Source organism: Panthera uncia, assembly GCF_023721935.1.
Source record: "Panthera uncia isolate 11264 chromosome B2 unlocalized genomic scaffold, Puncia_PCG_1.0 HiC_scaffold_24, whole genome shotgun sequence".
NCBI lineage: Eukaryota > Metazoa > Chordata > Mammalia > Carnivora > Felidae > Panthera > Panthera uncia.
The window spans coordinates 86,744,930-86,770,208 of NW_026057580.1; the positions used below are offsets into that span (position 1 = coordinate 86,744,930).

Sequence of the window (25,279 nt, forward strand, 5' to 3'; positions counted from 1 at the left end):
CTATATCCTGTTGTATCATTCTCCCACCTGTCCTCTTCAAAGCCAGCCTTCCTTAAACACTAGTTTATGCTCACTCTCACATTCCTTACTGTTAACTTTCCTCAGCCCTCACCCACTCCCTGATCCCTAATCATCATCTAGCCAACAACCTACATGCACTTCCAACTTAGAAAAATGAAAATGAGATTTCCTCTCTGCTCCCAACCCCAAACTGCTGCTCCTCCTCCAAAGTCCCCATGTAAGAGTCTCCAACCAGCTCCCCAGCTACCCAAGCCCCAAATGTGGAACTTAACCCCAACCCCTCCCCCCATTGCCTTTATGCCACAGAGATGAGGAGTCACAAAGTCCTACAGACATTACCTACTCAGTACCTCTGCCCTTCATCTTCACTCCTAATGTCATTGCCCTAGTTTCCACCATCCCTGGACTAGATGACGGACCTTCTTCTGCCTCCGGTCTCAGTCACCTATGATCTCCGTTCACAACACGAACAGATTATTCTTTCTGAAATGCAAATCTGACCGTGTCACTTTCTTTATAAAAACCCTTCACATCAGAATATCTAGATTCCTTAGCACAAGATACAAGGCTTTCCAAAAAATGTTCTTTGCCTAGCTTTCCCATGATCGCCAACACTCTCCACAAAGCCACCCCAAATTAACCCATGATGTAAGTTAAAACACTGCTTGCTGAGAAAACACAGCTTCAAGACAAGTACCCAACTTTTCTTAAGCAAGTTCCACACCAGGCATGGGAGCCCAACACAGAGCTCAAACTTACCACCCTGAGATCAAGACCTAAGCGGAGATAAAGAGTTGGACACTTAACCGACTGAGCCACCCAGGCGCCCTCCCAACAACTCCTTGTAACTTGCCAATCGCTCACAGGTCCCTCCTATACAGAGACTCTGAAACTGCCTCATCCCCAGCCCTGTCAAGCAACTTGAAATTGCTCCCACACACCACCCTCATTCATGCTGGAGAGATTACTTTTCTTCTGTGCAGGATGTCCCTTACCTGTCCACATTCGGAGTATTTGTCACAATTCTCATTTTCTATAATAGAATGTTAATATTAAAGGGCTAATATCATTTCTAAAGTTTATAGATTTGCCCTTACACAACAATTTAAAATTTTCATATCACAGGCCCTTGTCGGGTAATAAAAGTGTCCTCTATCTAGTTACTGATAAATGCCCAGCTGGTATTTAGGACAGGGTATGTTAAGTTGTGTCATGGAACTGAGATTACTAGAAGTGTATCTACTTGTGTAATATTAGCCTGACTGCTATGGTCAGAAGGTTTGTGTCCCCCTAAAATTCCTATGTTGAAATCCTAGTGTCCAATGTGATGGTACTAAGAGGTGGGGCCTCTGGGGGTAATTGGGTCATGAGAGTGGAACCCTCATATTGGGATTAGCACCCTTACAAAAGAGGCTCCAGAGAAGTCCCTCATCCTTTCCACCATGTAAGGACACATCAAGAAGGCATGGTTTGTGAACCAGGAAGCAGATCCTTACCAGATACTAAATCTGCTGAGGCCCTGATCTTGAACTTCCAACCCTCCAGAAATGTGAAAAATTCCTGTTTTGATAAGCCACCCAGTCTCTGACAGTTTGTGATAGCAGCCCAAATGGACTAAGACACTGACCAAAAAGTTAATCTATTTTCTGTCCCAAAATACGTGAGGGACAGGACGTATCCCATCTACTTAACACAGCACAAGACATCCTGCAATATCCCATTTATAAACAGTGATAGCACCATTTTTAATCGGGGAAAAGGGAGCCTAAATGGGGGGGGGGGGGCACATGTGGGTACATGTGTGTAGTGAACAGTACATAAGACTGGACAGGAGAAAAATGAAATTCTTAGTTGGAAATTCATCTCCCAGGTGATTCTGCCAAGAAGGGAAAAGTTCCTTTAAGGAAGCACTGCCAAGGAATCTCACAGAATCACTGTAAGTCGGGTCACCCTTAAATTTATTGACACCATTATAGAAACATCAGCTGGAGAATTCACACTGGGAACGTAGTCCATAGTATCCTTCAACAACCCATATATGAAGTCTTGCAGGATGTCTTTTAGAATTGCGTAAGATGAAAAATCCCTCCAAGGCAAGACGATATTCTTCCATTTTTCCAGTCATGATAGCTATAAAATAGCATACCCATTTTTATGCCTTGACAGAAAATTAAAAATTGTTGCATTTTCTATTTTTTTTCCTTCCTAGTTTACCCAGTTCTGAACCATACTGTTACTATTCATTGGCTAGGTGACCTTGGGTGAATTATTTAACTTCTCTATGCCTCATCTTTCTGTGTTTACAAAGTGTGGTTCGTAATACCAACCTTTCGGGGTTCTGAAAACTACAGGAGACAACACTTGTAAAGTGCTAGAACACAGCCTGGTGCATTGTGAGAATCCCAGAATGATTAGCTATTAATAGTCACCTCTATTTTATTCGGAACATGTTTTATGATAAAAGCCACCTTGGATTCTTTTACAAATGAAGTTATAAATAAGTCTGCTTAACTACGAGCCTCAATATAAATATGATATTTCCATCCAGAAATAAAACTGCCCCACTGCACACTTTATTATTGAGATGGATTCCACCTGGAATGCCTGCTCCACACTAGCAGCCATTCTTCAAGGCATATATTAACAGCTTTTAGAAGAACAAGTAAGTTATCTGACCTAAAGTCAACATGATACTCGTGATACGCCCTGCCATCCCACGATGAGCCCTCCCCAACTCACTACATGGCACTTCCATCCATCCAAGAATCCAGACCCTCTTATTAGTGTTGGGTCATCCCTCACACCCAGTCAGCTGATGGATTCTACCTCTTTCCTCAATCGGTCTTCAATCATTTACTTGTCTTTCTCGACCACAATTTCACCTGAGGCCACTTCCTGCTTGGGGTGAGCAGTGCCGCTCATGTCCCTCTCCTCCCTGTCCCTCTCACGTCCCAAGCCCACCCACTTTGTGTCTCTCCTTAAACAGCATTCTCTCTCCTAGCTGTCTCAGCGTCAATATGCTCTCCTATAGAGCAGTAATCAAATGTTAGTAACTGTGTAACTCAGTTTTTCACAGTCTCCTCAACTGGAACGTAAGTGGGGACATCGTGACGGCAGGGTCTTTGTCTTAACTGTTTACTGCTAGATTCGCAGGAGTACCACTGCTTTGCACACAGGTAATTTTTTTTTAACCTAAAGTTTACCATCTTAACCATTTTTTAGTATACAGTTGAGCATGCTATACAACAGATTCTGAAATGCTTTCATTTTATAAAACTGAAACTCTATTCCCATTGAATGATCGCTCCCCATTTTCCCTGTGCCCCAGTCCCTGGCAACACCATTCTACTTTTTGTTTCCATGAACTTGATCATGGATACTTCATTTAAGTGGAATCATAGTGCTTGTCCTTTCGTGACTGGTTTATTTCACTTAATATAATGTCCTCTAGCTTCATCCTTGTGACAGGATTTCCTTCCTTAAGGCTCAATAATATTCCATTCACCACATTTTGTATGGACAACGTTTTGTTTATCCAATTCATTGACTGATGGACACTGGATTGCTTCCACCTCTTGGCTATTGTGAATAATGTCACAATGAACGTGTGTGTGCAAATATCTCTTCAAGATGCTGCTTTCAATACTTTTGGATATACACCCAGAAGTGGGATTGCTAGATCATACAATTTCTAACATTTTGAGTAACCTCTGTACTATTTTCCATTATAGCTGCACCATTTTACATTCCCACCACCAGTGCTCAAGGATTCCAATTTCTTCATATCCTCACTAACTCTTCTTTTGTTTTCTTGCTGGTGGCCACGCTAATGGGCGTGAGATGGCACAAAGGCACTATTTAATAGATATTTGTTAATGTCTAGATAGACGGAGGCCTCAAAGATAAAAAGGTATGGTCTCTGCCCTCAAGAAGTTCCTAGAGTAACAGGAAGATGGACATAAATAAGGTTTGTGCTGAATGTCTAGATAACAGATGGAAGAAACATCAACTCCCCTTGAGTTGGGAGCTGGAGGGATGGTGGTAGTAAATGGTCAAGGAAACTCTCATAGGGCAGGATACTTAAATGTTAAGTAGGCACTCAGATACAAAAAAGAATGGGAAGGGCATTCCAAAGGTAAAGAATAATATGTTCAAGCAGATATAGTATGGACCAACAAGGCTCCTGTTAGGAGAGAAATCTGGTGTGGACTGAATCCAGACCGTATGTGAGAGGTTACTGGAAAATGAAATGAAAGTGGAGCCTTGTAAGCCATACTAAGAGGATTAGATTGTATCCAGTAAATGGTGTTACGCCAGGGAGAGCCAAGATCCAATGTGCACTTCAGAGAACTCAATCTAGCAGCAGTGTGAAGGAAGCATCACCATAGGGGCCTGGGGCCAGGCAGTTAATCCACATAGGAGGCTAACAAAATGGTCAAAGCAAGAGAGGACAGGGACCTAAACCAAAGCAAAACTGGATAGAGAGAACCAAGAGAAGGATGTTAGTGGGTAGAAAAGACAGAGCTTTTTGACTGATAAGCAATGGAAGGAGGTGGAAGGAATCTCTACCTAACTCTTCAGGGAACAGATGAAGTTTAAGGGGCAGATGCCAGCTTGCTTGGAGACAATGGACTGCAGTGCAGCGTCCAGTAGGCAGCTAAATAGGAGTCGAAGATTCAGGTCAGAGATATGGATTAGACACATATATTGAAAGTTGTAAAAATAAAAACTAGTGAATCCTAGCTAAATACCACTCTTTCTTATGTAAATCTAGTGTTGCAGACATACCAGATGTCTTTATGTAGCATATCCTGTTTCTACTAACAGAACGTGTTTTCCTGCATATTTTACAACATGCTAAATGGTTTCCCTTTTTCCACACGGCTTAAATGCTTTTATGAATCTCCCCATATGTAGTCTCAGAAAAAGTGGATAACGATAGCCAATTCCCATCACTTTCTCTTTCATAGCTTTGCGGACCAGCAGAAGGCCCATGGTTGGAAACATTATCAAGACCACTTTTAATTTCAAGTCTAAAAAGAGCAACTAGTTTATTTAGTTGAATATCTAATTTGTTATTACTTCTGAAAAAAGTATTCTAAACAGAATTCTAGTAAGAATACTCACATACTATTCTGTAGGCAGGCATCCAATTTAATAGTCTTTGGCTTAAATGTGGAATTAAACCAATTAGGTATCAAGACTTTAAAAACTCAGCCAATTGAGAAACTTTAATTTATAGATAATTATCACCCTTAGTACCCTGTATTTCATTACCAGGACATATAAACAATGACAGCATGTGGGCAAATAACTTCACAGCCTATGTTCATCTACTATGTTGTGTTCTATTGACCGTGACGTAAAATGTCAGATGCTGGAAAGTACCTCCTTTGACTGTGACCAAATGCTCCGGGCATCCTCAGACAGAATGATCACAGTGAGTCTGTCCACAGGCACAATCTAACAGACTTGAGAGGGCTTCGCTCTAGGGCGCCAGAGGACCAAACCTTTACTCTTCACTCTTACACTCAGTATCTTCTTTACCATTAGTCAAAGTGAAGTAGAGAAGGAACAGTCCTTTCTTGACAATGAGGAAAGTGCTAGAGACTGAATGTTTGTCCTCCTCTCCCTCATTCATACCTTGAAACCTAATCCCCAATGTGACAGTATTTGGAGGTGGGGTCTTTAGGAGGTGATGAGATCATGAAGGTGCAACCCTCATGGATGAGAGTAGCATCCTTATAAAAGAGGCTCAGAGAGCTGCCTGTCCCTTCTGCCATGTGAGGTTACAGAAGGCACTACCTTTATGAACCAAGAAGTGGGCCATCACCAGACATAGAACCTGCTGGTATCTTGATCGTGGACTGCCCAGCCTTCCGGTGTTGTTTCTCAACCACTCACTCTATGGTACTTTGTTAGAAATGCCTAAATTGACTAAGACAGAAGGCTGCAGGTTAATTCTGGTTAATTGCCAGAATGAATTAATATCTCTCTCTTTAATTTACATATGAAACTGAAAAGTCCTGATGGTCCCCGGAATTGGCATTGAGCATTTAGAGGATTCTGATGCTCCTGCTTAGTGTCTTGGGAAACTCTTGGAGCACAGCAATCTCAACACACTTGATGTCAGGCAGATTTGCACTGGGTCCTGGCAGCTCATATCTACCCAATCTGTGTCCAGATGGGCACCACCTCCTTTTTTGCCCTCAGTAACCCAAAACAGGGCAAGGAACACATTCACTCCACATGGCCACCACAGTCTGTACAGCAAGGCAAACGCTCTCTCCCCAGCCTCCAGGTAAGTACATTCCTTCTAAGATGCTTCCTTCCCTGTTTTAGGCATGCTTAACTCCCAGCATACAGGTGAATTCAAGAGCTAAAAATTCAACATAAAACATTTTAAAACAGTTCTTTTAGTCTCTAATAATTAACACAGGATGAGATATCCCATTCTGTCTGCTTATAGTATTAGTGGAAAAGCATATACACTCACACAGTGGCAAAAAGTTATAGGTGATTCTCTCTATACAAGGTTTTAGTATTTAGCAAATTTCTACAATATAAAATGTGTCAAAATAAATTATTTTAAAGCTAAAATCTTATACCACTTGAGGAAAAAAATACAGTATTTTCCTAAGAAGAAACAAACAAACTTGAAATCATTTCACTTACTTTCTGTTCAGGGCTTTCCTGAAATAAAAGTCCAAAATAGTCCTTTTCCAAGAGATTGAGATGTTCGCACACTTTGTCAAATAACACTTGTCCCTTCGCACATTTCTGAGGGAAAAGAAATGACATCTTAACTTTTCAAGCACTAAAGATTCCATGAGTACTACAAATAAAGGACTTCACATCAGATAATATTATTTAGCATAATATATTTGTTTTCTAATCTCTTATAATACAAGAGTGATTAATAACCTTTTCACTTTAGAATCCTTCCTCCTCCCTACACAAGGCATACATTCTAAAATGAAGGCGTGATCAAATGCTTTACTTGCTACTCTATGAAAATATAAAACAGAATCAAAAAGTAAGATGCTAGGAGTTCACTTATTTTTATAATAGTACAAAAACAGAGACACCTGGGTGGCTTAGTCGATTAAGCATCCAACTTGGGCTCAGGTCATGATCTCGCAGTTTATGTGTTTGAGCCCTGTGTCAGGCTCTCTGTCAGCTCAGAGCCTGAAGCCTGTTTTGGATTCTGTGTCTCCCTCTCGCTCTCCCTCTGCCCCTCTCCCACTTGTGCTCTCTCTCTAAAATAAGTAAACTTAAAAAATAAAGTAGTACAAAAACACGTCCAAACTGCCTCCCTCAAAATTCCTCAAGGTGGCTTATATTATATTTGTGAAATATACTCCCCCAGGAAAATCATTTAGCCCTATTCTTCAGTGGATCCTAACATGATTTATCCCATCAGTACTTAGGCTTTTTTGTTCCACAATTTGTAGAAGAGGAAAAAAAAATTATTTTTCAATTCAAGCTATGCTTTTTCTCAAGAATGACAGCACATTCTTCAGAACAATATTTTAAGATACAAGGGAATGGAACTAGGAGAATAAAATCAGTGGTCTCTAAGGATGGATTTTGTCTTAAGTAGTTTGATGTATTTTGTTTAAGAAGCTGCTATCCAGAGATGTAAAAGCCTTGGACAGGCACAGAAGAAAAACTCATAGTCTAATCAATGGCAAAACAAAGTGGTGACTCATTTCCAATGAAAACGCAGACCCCTGGGAACACTCAAACTGCAAGGTCAGGTCACACACACCCCTCCATCCCCTGCATAGACAGAAGCTGGCCCCTGGACTACAAGTGAAAACTGAACACGCCCTCAGACTTTTTCATTCTCAAGATGAATGCCCTAATGCCATCAAAATAGATACTTATTAGTTAATCCACTATGTGGAAACTGAGGTCTCCCACGCATTTATCTTTAAAAATGGAATAAGAGGGGCACCCAGATGGCTCAGTTTGTTAAGCGTCCAACTCTTGATTTTGGCTTAGATCATGACCTCACAGTTCATCAGATCAAGCCCCACACTGGGCTCTGTGATCGCAGCAGAGCTTGGGATTCTCTCTCTCCCTCTCTCCCCAAATAAATAAACATTTAAAAACAGAACAAAAATGGAATAAAAGACATTTTAACTTCAAATGAGTACAACTCTGATAAGGAGTTTCAAAAGACGGTCTTCAGAAACTCAATGCAAGGGCCTGTTTTTCTCTCCTCTAACCTTTCTTCCTTCTCTTTCTGGGAGCAGAGGTGGAAAACTCATGCCTGAGAGACATGCAAAGGAGGATCTGGAACTTTCATTATTAAATGTTTTATAGTAATGTTTCTTTTAAAAAGAGGGGAGCAGAGCTAAGGTGGCAGAGATATAAGGGGACAAGGATTTTCCTTGTCCCTCAAACACAGCTGTAATCGGGTCAGATCACTTGGGACATCCAGGAAGTCAATCTGCGGAGTGGCAGAACAATCTCCACAGGTGGAGTGAGACCGCTTGGTGGGACAGAGGTGCATGTATGTGAAAACTGGGGGAGATAAATTGGCACGGGTATGGAGGGTAGGGAACTCCTTCTGTGGAGAGACTAAAGAGAAAGAGAAAGAGAGAGGGGCTGTGAAATTGCAGTATCCAGTTAGCACAAGAGGCAAACCTCTCCAGACCACAGACTGGGGGACGAGAAATACGGTGAGTGCCAGTTTCTATTTTGCAAACAGCCTTAGGAGCTGAAACTCGGAGCTTTCTAAAGTGCACAACTTTCTCCAGACTGAAGCCAGAGCCCTATGCACGCACCTGGGGGCAGAAGGAGCCAACCCTGGGGCGCAGTAGGATCTCAGGGGCACCCTGAGAGAGAACAGTCCCTTTCCTCAAGCACTGTGGGAAGAAGGTTTATTGCCTCCCCCAGGGACAAAAGACTTTTGCAGGCCTAAGCCAAAGGCCTTTATCAGCAGGGCAGAGTGGCGCTACCCCAGAGCAGGCTCTGTGAGGTGCAGGGCCCTTGAAGACACTGGGTTTTGAATCCCAGCTGAGTGCGTGGGAGAGAGCGGAGTAGGGCAAGTCGACCTATTCTGTGAGGGCTGCCTGAACAGCATGGTTTGAGACACCTGGTCTGGGGAGCAGAGATTGGGGGGGGGGTCGTCATTTTTCTCCCCATCACCAAAGGTGGGGCTTCAGGGAGCATCACGGCAGTCCCCCCATGGAGGTGAGACCCGCTTATACCAAACCTGCCCTTCCGTGCCTGGTAACTGCACATCTACCCAAGTAAGATTGACACTGACCGAACCAGACCGCCTCTCCTCCAGACCAGCACAGCCACGGCCCCAGGGACCAATAGCTGTGGTTTTTTTTAATTTTTCTTTGTCTTTTTGTTTCTACCCTCCTCTTTTTCTCTTTTGGAACCAGGCTCATAATTTTGGATTTGTTTTTGGTGAATTACATACACTAATAATAAATATACATACGTGTGTGTGTGCATGCGTGTGCGTGCGTGTACATTTGTTCAATCAGGCATTTTTTATTCTTTTTACACCTTTTCTATCCTTTATTTTCCTTTCTCTTTCTCTGGATTTAGCATTATAATTTTTTTGATTCTCTGTTTGGTCTTCTTCCCCCCCCCCCACCCCCCCCCTTTCATTTTTCTCTTTTTATGGGATCAGGATTCCCCTTACCTTTTTCTTTTTCCAGGGTTTCTTCAATGAACAAATCAAAGCACACCTGGTTGAAAGTCCAAACACTCCACCACTACAGGCAAGCAGTTTTCCAGAGGACTGACCAGTGGGACTGAGCAGCCAAAACGCAACAACAGGGTGCACACAACATACACCAAAAACACTTCCTGAAGTGCCAGGCCCTGAACGGTGTATGACGCCTCTTTAATGTAATAGTGCTCGCAGGTGCGGGACACAGAACAAGCTATTAAGACACGCAAAAGACAGAAACTTAGCCAAACTGACAAAATAGAAGAACACAATACAAAAATCGAGAATTCTGAAAGCAGTTAGGGACAAACAGGCCTTAACCCACAAGGGTAGACACATAAGGGTTGTAGCAGACCTGTCCACCGACACTTGGCAGGCCAGAAGGGAGTGGCAGGAAACATTCAATGTGCTGAATAGGAACAATCTGCAGCCAAGACTCCTTTATCCAGCAAGGCGGTCATTCAGAATAGGAGAGATAAAGGCTTTCCCAGACAAACAAAAACTAAGGAGTTCATGACCACTAAACCAGCCCTTCAAGAGATCCTAAGGGAGACTCTGTGAGTGGAAAGCAGTAAAAAAATAAAAATAAAATAAAATAAAATGAATACACAGAATTATGCTAAATAGCAGAGGAAAGAAGGTGAAAGCAACACAGATTATTTCAACACAGCAAGCACTGTACCTTCATTGTATCACTACAGATTCAGGAAAGTACTAAGGACATTTAAAATACGTATGTGTGTCTATGTCTGTATATTCAAAGTACATACTAATAGAGTATACTAAGGAAGTGTACTGAACTCTGGATTCCAAATGCCAAAGTTTTACATTCATTTCCATTACTAACAAATTATGTGACCAGGGACAAGATACTTCACTTCTATTTGCCTTACTTGGCACATCTGTGAAACAAGGGAATAAAATCCACCACAGACTAGAGTACCAAAAATTGTAATACAGAGAGCTTAGAACAGTATATGTGGCACATAGTGCTTCATCAGTATTGGCTCCTATTGTTATAAGCTGGAGAGTTTTGTAACATGAAAAGTGATTAATTTCACTTACATGGGATTTTGGCTCAAACTTTTAAAATGAAAGCTTCTCAATTTCATTATTTGATCTACATGCAATTATTAACCTATATAATTAAAACTTTGAGTTTGGAGGCATTTTAGAGTAACTTTATGAGGAGAAGGGAAGGCAAAGCAGACAGCTGGCTTTCTTAAATGTGCAGTAAAATCATGGTCCAGGAGGAGATACGGTTGCAAATAACAGCAATGAATATTTTAAAGGTAATAAATAAGATAGAATTCACTTTCTCTGACATGGACTTCAACAACATTGTTCACTTCAGAATCTGTAGTGAGTAGAAAATGACCCATCATAATAGGTGGTCATAAGATACTTCTTGAATCAACTGGAAAAACATTATGGTGTACTATATGTAACATAGTTATTTTAATGAGGTGATATTTAACCTACTCAGGCTCCCAGTGACTGACCATAGCCACAATTTCAGCATCCACTTTGAAATTAGGAACTTTCCTTATCAGAGATAACAAAGCAAGCAAACTACTATAGCTCCTGCCACATCTATCTACTTGAACATCATCCTCTGTGCATTTCTAATAAAGGACTCACAAAAGACATTTTATTTACTATAAAGCAGAAATTATCTTCTTATTTAGAAAGATGCCAAAAAACTCAAAAAGCGCTAATATAAGTTGTCCTTTAACCAGATAAAATTTCCCAAACTTACCATTTCTACAAAACATCTGGCTATATGTGACAACTACTTTCAAATGAGCAAACTACTAAAACCGTTAGACATCATGAAGAAATGTAACAGAAACAAAAGGAGATTCATACTATTTGATAGTATGAATGCTATTGATATTGACAAATGCTATTTGAAAGCAGGGCCAAAAGAATATTTAAGACAACTAATGTCTATGAACACATACCTCTGTTCAAAGAGGAAACCTATTCCAACACTGGCTTAAAGTGCATTTTTATTAATAAATCATACTTTCTCACTGGTTTCCATTCAAAAATAGAAACGTGCTCTCATGGACAGAATTCCCCCAGAAGATTGAGTAAAAACATCCACAAAGCTCACCACCACAATTTGGCATCAGTGTGCTGGGCAGCATGGGGCGGGGAATGAGGGGCATCCACACAGGGGCTGGAGTCAGCCCTAGTCCCTCCCTCATCAATACCTTGTAGGCACTTTACTATTACTAGACAAGTGAGACAATAGGCAAACCAGATAGTCTCCTTAACTGTGAAAGTAAGTCACAGGTATCCCACAGCTCACTGTGCGGGTCAAGTTAACCCAATGAGACAGTACACATCAAAGTGCCAAACCAAGTGCCTTCCTCCATCAGCTGAAACCTGTCACAAACTGTTCTTTCACTGGCCCACATCTAACAAACATCAGAGTATCTTCTAGATGCTCAGATTGCTTCTCTGCTATGCTCTCCTTCCCTTCTCTAGGAAACAGATTTTAAATGCTTGATTAGATCTTAACTGCATACACGTATTACTTAAGCTTCCATTCAGCATCTCCACCCTTAACGAACTCAACATCTGGCTGGAAAAGCAAGAATGTAAAAATACCGTACGACACGTACTAAAAGATGCATATGCAAAGTGCTATGGAAACACCAAGAACAGATGAGTAACAGGGTCTGAGAAATACCACAGCTTTACCAAGACTGTAGCATCTGAAATGAATCTTAAAGGAAATGATTTCTTTCAAGGCAGAGAAACAGCATATTCGGAAGAACTTAATTTCCCCTTTGGATGTTTATAGAGTCTGATGCGGCCAGTTTCTATTCAAGTGACACTGGAGACTATAGGAAGATGAAAAAAGTAACCCATCCATAAGAGACAAGCCATGCAGTTTGCCTGCCAGTTATACAGTCCCACTCGCACACGACTGCAAGAGCTTGCCAGGCTAAAAGGCTCAACATATTCTGATCCAGCATCTAATACATATTAGTTCCTATGTTAAGACATCATGAAAACAATGATAAATAAGACATAGATGGTCTTGGGAACTTTACAGTCAAATGACAGAAAAAAATAAAAAAAGAAATTCCCCAAGGGAAAACCAAGTCCTGTGAATCTATGCCTTTAGAGATAACTAGCTCCCTGGTCCAGAGGACATAGCCGATGGCCCTGGAGATAGCTTCATCCAACAAACAGCTCTACTCAAAGACAATGTCTTACTCTGGGCATAAAGGTTAACCAAATACAATCGCATCTTCCCTCGGGAGTTTAAATACAAGATGCACACGCACGCATGTACACGGTTCTCCAGCAGAGTGGTATCAACACTGAGGTGAAGAGAGTGAGAAGGCAATCAGCAGAAGCCAAGGGTATCAGGAGGTAGACCTCTAGTTGCCAAGCATGTTCCATTGGTCTCACTAGTCCCATGAGATGTCCCATGTATCTACCCACATCCCCCAGAAGGGGAGTGAGAATAGGATAAGGAAAATTCTGCTTAATGTACATAACTACTAGGCATGCAGCTTCCTATTTGCATGTAAGATACCCTGGGAAGTTCTATGGTGAAAAAAACCTGTTTCCCATCATTCAACCTGATGTTCCCCAAAATTATTTGGCTAAATAAAGCACGGTCAAATTTTAATACAACACTTACTAACTTACTCCATATCAGAATTACTGTTCTCCAGACCATTTATCTCAAGAAATGCGGGGAAAAAAAGATTACCATGATCTGGCCCTCAAGCAGATTTTGGAGAATGGCATTAAAATTTTTTATTACTATTAGTATGATTTATTAAACTTAAAAAAAAAAAAAAAACAGTTCACCCATTACCTTGTTGATTCAAAAATGCCAAAAAAAGAGAATTTGGTTTAAACTGGTTCAGAATTGGATGCATCTAGCTGTCTGGCTGAAGCAAATGATTATTCCCAGAGATTTAAAAAAAAAAAAAATCCCAACAAATATAATCAAAAAATCAAAACACATACAAAGAAACCAATCACTATTATTATTAGATGCAATATCAGAATCAGATCTTCATATACTGTAGATAATGGAATTATCAGGTACAGAACACAAAATAAGTATGTTTTACATGTTTAAAGAAATATTATAAAATATAAACTATCAAAAAGCAGATTCTGAAAAGAACCAAACAGAATATCTAGAAATAAAACCTGTAACAATAGATTACAACCCAAATGGGCAGATTTTGGCACAGTTAAAGAGAAAACCAGTGAACCTCAAGATGAATCTGAAAAACGTAACCAGAATGCAAAAAAGAAAGATGGAAAATATGAAAGAATTTCAGACATGGAAGACAGAATGAGGAGGTCTACATGTATTTCATCAGAATTCTAACTGAAGGGGCATGAAGGGGCAACTGGCTGGCTCACAGTGGAGCACGTAGCCCTTGATCTCAGGGTTGTGAGTTCAAGCCACATGTTGGGTACAGAGATTACTTAAAAATAAAATCTTTAAAAAAAAAATTCTAATTGAAACCAATACGGAGAATAAGAGGCAACAGACATCTTGCCTATGTAAAAGATGTAATAGTTGATTAATGCTAAAACTCTCAAATTAAGAAAACTCCACGGATCTCGAGTCACATAAAATGAAATCCATTACTCTATAATCACATTATTCCATCATTTTATTATTCTGATTCATTAACATTCAAAAGGTTTTGACATTCTTTTTTAAAAATAATAAATATAGTAAAGCCACCAAGACAAGAGGGAAAGAAACAGGAGCTAAGGAATAAGGATTGATTGTAAGAAAACTAACAGAAAACCCAGAGAAGTTACTCTTAAGAAACCTACAACGGATCCGCTTGTGGAAGCTAATTCAAAAAGGCAAACAAAAGACACGCTTCTTCTCCCATTAAGAAACTATATCAGACTATCTCATGTTGAATACTACATATTCAGGGTTCCACGTGGTTACGCTTTATGAGTGCTCCTCTTCAATCAAACTTGCCCATAGCGGTATGACCCAGTGGCTCACAACTTCTCTTTGCCTTCACACTGATCACTTTGTGTCACACTCCACAAATAATGCTCACGATTCAGGGGAAAGGAACCAAGACACAATTCATAACGGTAACACAGAAAGACGTGGGGTGGTATGCCAGTTGAAACTGTTCCTTCTCCCCTCCAGATTCCAGTGTGTACCGTCTCTTTCGTTAGAATCACTGATTCTCAACTGTATTGAGGAAAAATACTGCAGTAAAATGCCAGTGACCTGGATTTGAACAACAGCCCCACTTCTTAAGAGCTAGGTAACCCGGGGCAAGTTACTTAACTTTGTTATGCCTCAGTTTCCTCTCTTTCAAATACAAATACTTCTGGGGGGTCTGGGTGGCTCTTTCGGTTAAGCGCTCGACACTTGATTTCAGCTGAGGTCACAATGTAAGGGTCCTGAGATTGAGCCCTGTGTCAGGCTATGTGCTGAATGTTGAACCTGCTTAAGATTCTCTCTCTCCCTCTGCCTCTGCCCCTACCCCTACCTGGCTCGCCCCCTCATTCTCTCCCCAAAATAAAACAAAATTAAATAAAAATCAAATATAACCACTTACTGTATAATAGTGATAATTAAATGAGGTGTATTTAAAATGCTTAATAAAATATTTGGCACTTTATGTGGATTCATTCAAAGGCAGCTGAAATCACAGGACCTTTCTGAGCTGCCCTAAAACTAATTGATTTTAAATATGATTAAAGAGCTTTCACACTTATTTCATCCAGTCTCATTTCACAAATGAGAAAACTAAGGTTGCAGAGTTTAACCTATTTAACTTTTCAGTCTGATTTCCTGAATTTCTTTTGAAGAACACAATTCCTACTTGTGATATCCATAAACATTAGCACTCAGTATCATCCAGGAAGGCAACTTCCTCCTATTATCATTGTTTTGACTTTTTTATAAACAATTTGAATTCTATTTCATGAAAGGACTACAAATATACATTTGTTAACCAAGCAGAAAACACAGATATTTTGTTTTACTATGTGCACTTAAAATACCAGTACAAGTACCTGTCATAGCACTTTGGGGGTATTGCCCCAGATAACGAGGACCGTGGACTTGCCAAGACATACTCTCAAATTTCTTTCCTTTTTTTTTCATTAATGTTTTTGAGACAGAGAGAGCATGAGCAGGGGAGGGGCAGAGAGAGAGAGAGGGAGACACAGCATCCGAAGCAGGCTCCAGGCTCTGAGCTGTCAGCACAGAGCCCGATGCAGGGTTCGAACTCACAGACTGTGAGATCATGACCTGAGCTGAAGTCGGATGCTTAACCGACTGAGCCACCCAGGTGCCCCTCAAATTTCTTTCTTAACCTGATTTATCTCCAACTGTTGAAACACTACCTCTAGAAAAATCTCCAAATTCTCTTTTCCCATAAAATCTAATCTCCCGATAGTTACCTTTCTCCTTCAAGCACTTTGTTACACATCTACGGTACTTATTCTTATATTCTACTCCTTTTGATATTACTTTTGGAGACTGAATTCTTTAAGCAAAAGTATGTCTTACTTTAACATCTTCCAGGGCAGCATTTCATTGAGTAACTAGCTCACTAGTAGGTCAAAATATATCCATTGGATGGAATGGCTTCGTGCCATGATGCCAGCCAAAAAGTTGGCCGAGCTGAGTCTAGAATTCAAGCCTCTGGCTAGCAGTCTTATGCAATCTCCTGGATCTAGCTCATGGACTACCACCCATAGATATTCAAGGAGCTAAACCAAACACACACTGCCAACTACATTCTGGGAGAAGAACAGCCACAGACCTACATTTCATTTTCACAATTCTACATTGTACTTAAACTCTTCGTTAGTAATTAGAGCATTTCCAAATACTTCTTGGGAACCGGAGAAATGACAAAAGCAGAAGTCAATCTGCCTCTCTTTCTCTTAAGAGCAGGCCATGCCCCACCTTTATGCAGGAGGAGGCAGGGGGAGTTTTATAGACCCTTTACATTACTTCACAAAGACATCAGTTTCACCGTTACTTCCTCTTGCTAAGCGAAAGCATGCCTTTGCTTTGTATCCCTTCTACCACTAGAATCTTTACAGACTACGAACTGTGTCGATTGCTACTCTATTAGCACCGAGTTAATTAAACCACTAAAACCATAAAACTTGCCAACCACACTCCAAAAAAATCTTACTTTCTATATTAAATGCCAACAAGCTTTACAATCTCTTTTTCCCTGTCTGCCTCTCCCTAACCCCACTTACAGCACAGACCAGAAATAGAAAATCACTGGGCTGAAAAATTAAACAAAAAAAAAGTCCTTTAGTCTGCCTTCCAGGTATCAGATTTTTTTTTCTCCATTATTTAAAAGACTACATAATATATTAGAGAGCTCCAAAAGGGGGGGGGGGGGGGGGAAAAAATTTTTAAAGGGGTTTAAAATATTTTAGTCAAGGACTGAATTAAAAAAAAAAAAAAAAGAAAAAGAAAAAGAAAAGAAAGGCAATCTACAGCAGACCCAGCTGAAGAAAGACAGACTGGAATCTGAGAAGCTGAGCAAAGTCCCCCGTGCCTGTCTGTTATTTGTGGCATTCACTATTGAGGCCAAAACATGACATTTCTGGAGGCCTCTCAACTTAGAGGAATTTGTGCAACTGCTTACCCGGCAGATTGCAGTGGATGCCAACACCACTGGCGTTTTATAAAGCACCATCACGGTCTCCGTGTAGGCCCCTCCACACTGTAGTTATTGTGTGCCGAGGACAGAGTGCTGGGAAGTGCACAATGCAATGCATACATTACACCCCTCGAACCATGTATTTTGCACTAGCTCTAAACTACACTATGCAAATATAAAAGGCCAAGGAAAGAAAGGTATGCAAAGAGCAAACACAACAACAGATACATTGTCAGGCCATGGAGGAAATCAAAGAAAACCATACAGAAGAGTAAAGAGAGAGTCTCATATAGTCTAAGGCCATCATTTACCAGATCGTTCTTTTCCTACCAATCTGGGTGAGCTGTCAATACACCTCTGTCCCAAAGTTCACTGAAACCCCAACAAAAAGGGGTGCCTGAGTGGCTCAGTCGGTTAAGCATCCAACTTCAGCTCAGGTCATGATCTGGTGAGTTCGAGCCCCGCGTTGGGCTCTGTGCTGACAGCTCAGAGCCCGGAGCCTGCTTCCCATTCTCTGTCTCCCTCTCTCTCTCTCTGCCCCTCCCCCCTCATGCTGTCTTTCTCTCAAAAATAAAAACATAAAAAAATTAAAAAAACATTGTGTGTTGAAAATTTAATTCCAGAAATAAATGAGCCATTTATAATAAAGATTTTTAAGTTTCCCTGATTAATAAGAATTAAATTTGAAGACATTTTTCCAACTACTCAAAAAGACATGCATATTATAGAAAAAATATATATACATCTATACATAAAGTGAGTACAAATATGCACATACATGTATAGATACACACATATGTATCTTTCTTACTCTGAGTAGTAGAAAAGTTTGAAAAACTTTTTCATTAGTAATCAGGAAAACTGTGTATATGTACATCCACAAAGAAATAAACATACATTATCAAGATTATGTAGCATGTAGGTTTTTTTTTTTAATTTTTTTTTTTTTTAACATTTATTTTTGAGACAGAGAGACAGAGCATGAACGGGGGAGGGTCAGAGAGAGAGGAAGACACAGAATCTGAAACAGGCTCCAGGCTCTGAGCTGTCAGCACAGAGCCCGACGTGGGGCTCGAACTCATGGACCGTGAGATCATGACCTGAGCCGAAGTCGGACGCTTAACCGACCAAGCCACCCAGGCGCCCCGCATGTAGGTTTCTTATAAATCACCATAAGTAGAAGAAATTTTTCTTGTATAGTATTCAAGACCAGGCTACAAAAGGGAAGTCAGGGGGGCGGGGAACCTCACAGGTCAGGTCATTATAAGATTTCTATTTCTTTTCCATTACACAGGATTCACGGGGTTAGGATTGATTGTGGAGCAATTCTGCATGTTGTGGACATGAACAACATAAAATAATGTAGTTTTAGGTGTTAGAAATAAAAATGCTACTAAAACAAAAACACACACGAGACCAGAACAGACTGCACAATACCTCCCGGTAACTAAATCCTGCAATAATTTTAAAGGAAACCCTAGCAAAGCTGGAAGCATAGAGGCTCACCTTTAATGCAAATCATACGCACCCCTTAATGAACTCCTCAAGGACAGAGGAGTGTGTCTTTCATACACACCGAAAGACCCTGTTTCACGAACACAATGCTTCTAGGTCCATACAAGTCTAAATGCAGTATTTGGACAGAATGTTTCTCTAACCCAGTGTGCCGACTCTTGAAATGTTTCGGAATTCTTAACTGGGCACACAATTCATCTCCTAAGTAACCAGGTAAGTTTAGATTACAAATGACGCAGAAAAGTAGGTTTCATTTCTATGCTCTGTGGACCACAGCAAAAACAACAAAATCCTGCTACTAATATTATAAACAAACCAACGAACACAGCACACTGTCAACCACCAACCTGAGTCTATGGACATGGCCCTTCTTCCTCCCAAAGCAAATAAATGCTTAATTTTCAGTCTTAAAAGATAACACACTGCGGGGGGGCGGGGGGGGGGGGGGGGGGGGGGGGGGAGCACCCTGGGTGGCTCAGTCAGTTGAGCATCCGACTTCAGCTCAGGTCATGATCTCACAGCTCATGAGTTCGAGCCCCACACGGGGCTCGCTGTCAGCATGGAGCCTGCTTGGGATGCTCTGTCCCCCTTCTCTCTGTCCCTCTCCTGCTCATGTTTGTTCTCTCTCTCTCAAAAATGAATAAACATAAAAAAAGGTAACACATTAAATTTTTAATCCTTCATCCACAATCACATTCTATATTTCTAAGGTGGTTGTAATTTAAATTTCTGGCAACCCAGACGCTTTCATCAGCTTTCAGGACACAAGAATCAGGTCACTGACCAGAGGGCACACCCTCGAGGACTTCTATCTCTACAGTGCAGAGCAGCCCTGCACTGTTGAAAGCGGCTGTTCCAGAGACCAGTCCCCACTCCTCTCACCAGCATGCTGGCTCCAGAGTAATCCCAAAGCGAGCCCTCAACTGGGGATGCAGGAAACCTCACAAAAGCCCCAGAGCGACGGAGCTTGAAGCTTATTAAACAGACCCGATTTGTTGATGAAATGTAAATATCTGCACAGAAATTTTATACAAGGGATTGTACTTAATTTTTGGCTTTGTCTTTAACTAAATGATGATAAACACCTCTGTCAGTTCTAATACGTGTCATAAAAAGTGGTCCCTTAAACATCTTCCTTTCCTAATGAAAGTTGAACGAAACAGTATTGTAGCGTATCAGGAAAGAATCATCTAAATCTTCATTTGTTCTAAGTGAACAGCTGCTAACTGGTCTGCAATTTCTCATATGCAAAATCCAACTACATTTCTATTCTTAGAGTTCTCGTTGATTTTGGTGGTAAAGGAACTCATCTGACTTTTTTTTTTTTTTTTTTTTTTAATCCAACTGGCTGTGGACAAGGTCTCTCTCCCGACTCTCCAGTAAGAAGATAAATCCTTGGACATTAGGGATTGGTTTATTCAAAACTGCAAAATAAAGTGTATTGTTTTTAAATCATGTGGTGTTTTCTTACTTGTAAGAGTACTAACTAAAATCTAGAGTCTAAGCAAGTTCTTTGTATTACGAAGCCACTGTGCACATATAAGTGGTGTCGGTTTCCATTATGGGCCTTCCAAGTCACTAAGTTACTGATAAAATATAAAAAACATTGTCAGGAATTTATCCAAGGCATGGGATATTAGTGTTTTCATCCAAAATCCAAGAAAAAAAAAAAAAAAAAGGATCCTGAGCAAAAAATAATCAGGCTTTTTAAAAGATAACAATTGCAGTTAATCAAGTCCTTGCTACAACGTGGAGTGCTGCTCAAAGCAAATCCCGACCAGACAATCAGAGCCAGAGTGAGGAAACAGCTGTCAAGTAGACACAGACACTTAGACCTCCTGCAGTCTCCATGGAGGGTCTCTACTCCACTCACTTTCCTACCACTAGAGGAAAATACCTCGCCAGCCATATTAATAAATCAACAAGGGGCTCATTTATGAATTCACCCAGTATCTGGGGAGCAGGGGTTCCGCAGAAGGTACCTGGCAGAAGGGATGTTACAGCCTCTCAGAGCAGTTCTTCACTCTTGTGCCTGGCATCAAACCCAGGATCTTCAGAGGTGACACCCGCGGGCACCTGTACTTTTTAAATTTTTCTATTAGGTTTTATTTCTTACAACAGTTCCAGGTTCACAGAAATTGAGAAGGCACAGAGATTTCCCATATACCCTCTAGCCTCACAAATGCATAGCCTCCCCCACAGTCAGCATCTCCCCCGGGTACATTCGTTACAACTGATGAACTTACACTGACACAGTCATAGTTACCCGAGTCCATAGTTAACATCAGGGCTCATCCTTGGTGTCGTGCATTCTATCAGTTTGGACCAATGTATAATGACACGCGTCTACCATCGTAGAGTAATTCCACTGCCCTAAAAATCCTCTGTGCTCCTGTATCTTTAAAAATCGCAACCAAGGATTCTGACCGTGAGGCAACGCAAAGGTCAGGGAACAGACCCCCTCTCCCAGAGTTAAGACTATCTGCCCTCACACCAAAGTCCATTAGCTTTCTGTCTGGCCAGGCACCATGCAATGCTGTACATTCACCTTTCTTCCCTTTCAAAGGCTGAGACACAAAAGCCAGGACCCAAAGGAAAAGACATTAATTCTTCAAGATTTCACTAAAAATCCTTTAAAAAACAACTGGTTCGCAGAGCCTGGTAACATAAAATTTATCTGACAATCTTTAATAACAACTATCTTTGAAACTACATTTGAAATAAAATGATCAACAAATGGAAAAACACAAGACACACACTTGACCACAGATCTTATGTAGATGTGATCATAAACTGGGCCCAATGAAACTATTCTCACCTGTACTGGCCAGGAGTGTTTAAAATTTCTTTCTTTTTTTTTTTTTTTTTTAAACAGTGGACCAAAGTAGAAGTTGTAATGCAGAATCATCTTAAATATTTACTTTATTACAGCTGTAAAACAGAGGGAAACGGGATCTGATGCAAAAAGAGAGGCCTCGAGTTTTATTTTTTAGCAACAATAATTTTCTTATACCTCACCACCTGAATTTCTGATTCTTGAACTCAATGACAAGCAACTTTTGGACAATCTGAGAAAAAAAAATACATTTCATTTTGAGATAGCACAGTTTTTAAACACTGATCTGAGGCAACAGTGTTTCCATTCAGCTTGACATTTTTTCCCCAAGTAAAAGTTTTTTAATTCCTGGTGGGTGACTAACAAACTCAAGTAAAACCAAAAGGAAAATGACAACAAGGTCTTTGTTCACCATAAAGGCGGGTTGGGGGGGGGGGGGGGTAGGGGGAGTTGGGCGGTGCTGGGTGAATCTTCAAGACTTTAGACTTTAAAGATACATAAATTAACTCAACTACATAAGGAGAAAAACTGTGAGGTATCAGAGAGAGAAACATGGGGATTCAGAAGCAAGGAAGTTAGAAAGTGTTTGGGTAAGTGCGGCTCTGATGCCTCCCCAAAAGGCTACCTTACCACCAATGTGTCTACCTGATCCAAGAACGCCATAAATCCAGCTTTCTAGACTGACACAAACTGCCTTAATGTTTTCTCGTGCCTTGGCTTCACTAGTGAAATTTTACCACTTAGGATTCTTTAGAGACAAGAGGTTTCTTTTAAAATGCAAATAATCTCTTAGAAGGCAGTACAGGTAATCAATCATTCACACACTGAAGTCATTCACTCAAATCACGGACGCTCTCATTACTTAGCTGAGAAATCTGCTACATTTGAGGAATTAGGAATTTAGATTCTAGAAGAAGAAAAAGTAGGCAGGAAGCATGTAACATGTTTTTGTATCATACTATAAAAGAATAATATCATCACGGAGGTAGGAACAAGAAAATCTAAGGGAGAAAAGTACCAAAAAAATAGGAAAATCATCTAAGAAAAAGAAAAGATTTTAAGTTTTGGCCTGAGTTAAAGTGAGGTAGAAATTCTGTCTTTCACAATCAACCTGGCAATCTAATCACCTGTGCACTGTCTCAATAGGAAAACATACGTTCTAAATAACTCATTTGCTGTTGTATGGCAATGTATAACCTGTTCATACACTGGAAACTTCCTTTATAAAGCCTCTTCTGCACTAGGTATTTTGAATACCCAGATGGCCAACTCCAAGCCGTCCTGTATTATTTCTTCCCTAAAATGCAAAGTGACATGTGACATCTACTTGAAATTCAGAATCTTTTCCAACAGAAACAATATTTTTACCTGGCAAATAAGTTTCAGGTCAATCATTCTCATTCCCAACTTTAACTCCCACCCAAGCCTATGAGGTGAACAATATACCAATGATAAATACTGAAGCCCACGGTACAGTTTCTAACAGAATTTGGAGACAGTATAACATTTACTGGAAAACCTAAGTAAAATCAATACACCTGAGGATGAATGTTCTGACTGCAGAAGACCTAGGAATGCAGGTCTAAAACACTAAGGAAATACAGAAAGAGAGAGAGAGAGAGAGTGAGTGTGTGTGTGTGTGTGTGTGTGTGTCTAGTCCCAGTCTATAGCCCCAAATGGGCTTTTTGGAGGGGGAACAGTGGGAATAACAAAAAGTAAGAATTTATCAGTGTCACTTGGAAGGAGGCACCTGGCCTAAAAGCACAATTATTCTGGATCTTGGCAGATATATTCACCCTCCACAGTGGGTTGAAGACACCAGTTACTCTGTTGATATAATACCCCTTGCTCTGAATTTCATGTTCACAAAGATACCTTATGATTATCACCTGGCATCATTCAAGGACTTCCTAACTATGAAGAAAGGAATTAGTTGACCAATTAACATATACATTTCATTCTTCCTGGTAGTTATCTCTCCCTATAAATCATTCCCTAGCATTCTAATGACTCTGTTCATAGGACTGATCAGCAAGGGCCAGTTTTCTTCTCCCTGACTGACTTGGGCATGGTGAATAAAGAATATATGTGTGCCGGGATGTCTGGGTGGCTCAGTCAGTTAGGCGGCCAACTTTGGCTCAGGTCATAATCTCATGGTCCGTGAGTTTGAGTCCCACATCAGGCTCTGGGCTGACAGCTCTTCAGATTCTGTGTCTCCCCCTCCCCAGTTTGCACTGTCTCTCTCAAAAATAAATAAATGTTAAAGAAAAATTAAAAAAAAAAAAAAAGAATTAATGTGTGCCTAAAGCAGATAACCAGACTCTGCACAATGATCTCCCAAGTCCTATCCTACTGAACCTCCCCATCCCCTCACCCCCCATACACACACCAAACCCTGGGCATCCTACTGGTCTCCACCAGCACTGTGATCTTACTCTGCAAACTTCAGGTATTACCATTATCTCTACAAAGTTATGAAACACTGAGCAAGAGAGTGGGGTAGGGGGAAAACAGTAATGGAGTTTCTTTTCACCTATGTTGTGAGATACACCCAGATTTCAAAACATTACAAAGTTGAGCTGAAGTGCACTTTAAATGTGAGAAGTACGGCACCAATGTGGAGTTTTGTCTATTAACAGCCACCCTCCCTCCATCAATTTCTGTGGGGATAAATGAGATAATATTCTATAAATTAAAAAGCTTTATAAAAACGAGGCACCTGAGCGGTTCAGTAGGTTGAGTGTCCAACTCTTGATTTCGGCTCAGGTCATGATCCCAGGGTCATAGGATCGAGCCCCACGTCAGGAGCCTGCACTGAGCATGGAGCCTACTTGAGATTCTCTCTCTCCTCCTCCCTCTGCACCTCCCCTGCTCACTCTCACTCAAAAACAAAACAAAACAAACTTTATGGAAATGTTAACTCTGGACACTTGTCCTGATCACTACATCCAGAACAGATCCTTACTACTGGAAAGGAGTCTGAAACCCAGCCTGAACACGGGAACACACACAGCCTTTGCCCTCTGCTCCGACAAGCGAGGAGCATGGGCTCCGACAAGCGAGTCATAAGAGATGGGACTATTCCTCCAGGGTATCACCAAGGCTTGATCGAGAAATGTGCAGTGGACAAAATCACACACTTTATACAAAGAGATAATGACCCCTATCAAAGGAATAAGAAATGAATTAAACCTATTAATTACCAAAACCAACATAACATATTTTAAGTAAATAGCATCTCCATCTTTTCATTTCCTTTGACCTATCTCCACTCTGCCAAGAAAAGCCTGGGTCAAACCTAGCAACGGGGTTTGCTCCTAACAAAGGTTTCCATGTTATCATGCTATCCTTGACCAAGGAGGAAGGAGGCATGCAAATCTTTTTTTCGTAACCCCTTATTTTCTGCTTGGATATTCCTATTTAACCGTTTTTAAATAGAAAATGTAATGGGCCAGGTATTGCTGAGTTTTCCTAAACAGACACTTAAATCCAGGAGCCCCTTTCTCCCAGTGAAGAGCTGACAATTCCAGCCCATGA

The 25,279-nt window shown here is 40.7% G+C and overlaps 1 protein-coding gene across 21 annotated transcripts in view; it reads right to left on the minus strand.

The window, feature by feature from the left end:
- EPB41L2 (erythrocyte membrane protein band 4.1 like 2) overlaps positions 1-25,279 on the minus strand; it is a 219,777-nt gene that overhangs the window by 80,100 nt on the left and 114,398 nt on the right. For all 21 annotated transcript variants that reach the window (XR_007462857.1, XR_007462856.1, XM_049654356.1 and 18 more), the window contains one exon: positions 6,697-6,801. Coding sequence is in view for 19 of the 21 variants with exons in the window: in XM_049654356.1 (XP_049510313.1) it covers positions 6,697-6,801 (105 nt within the window). In the remaining 2 variants the exon portion in view is untranslated. The remainder of the gene's footprint in view (positions 1-6,696; positions 6,802-25,279) is intronic.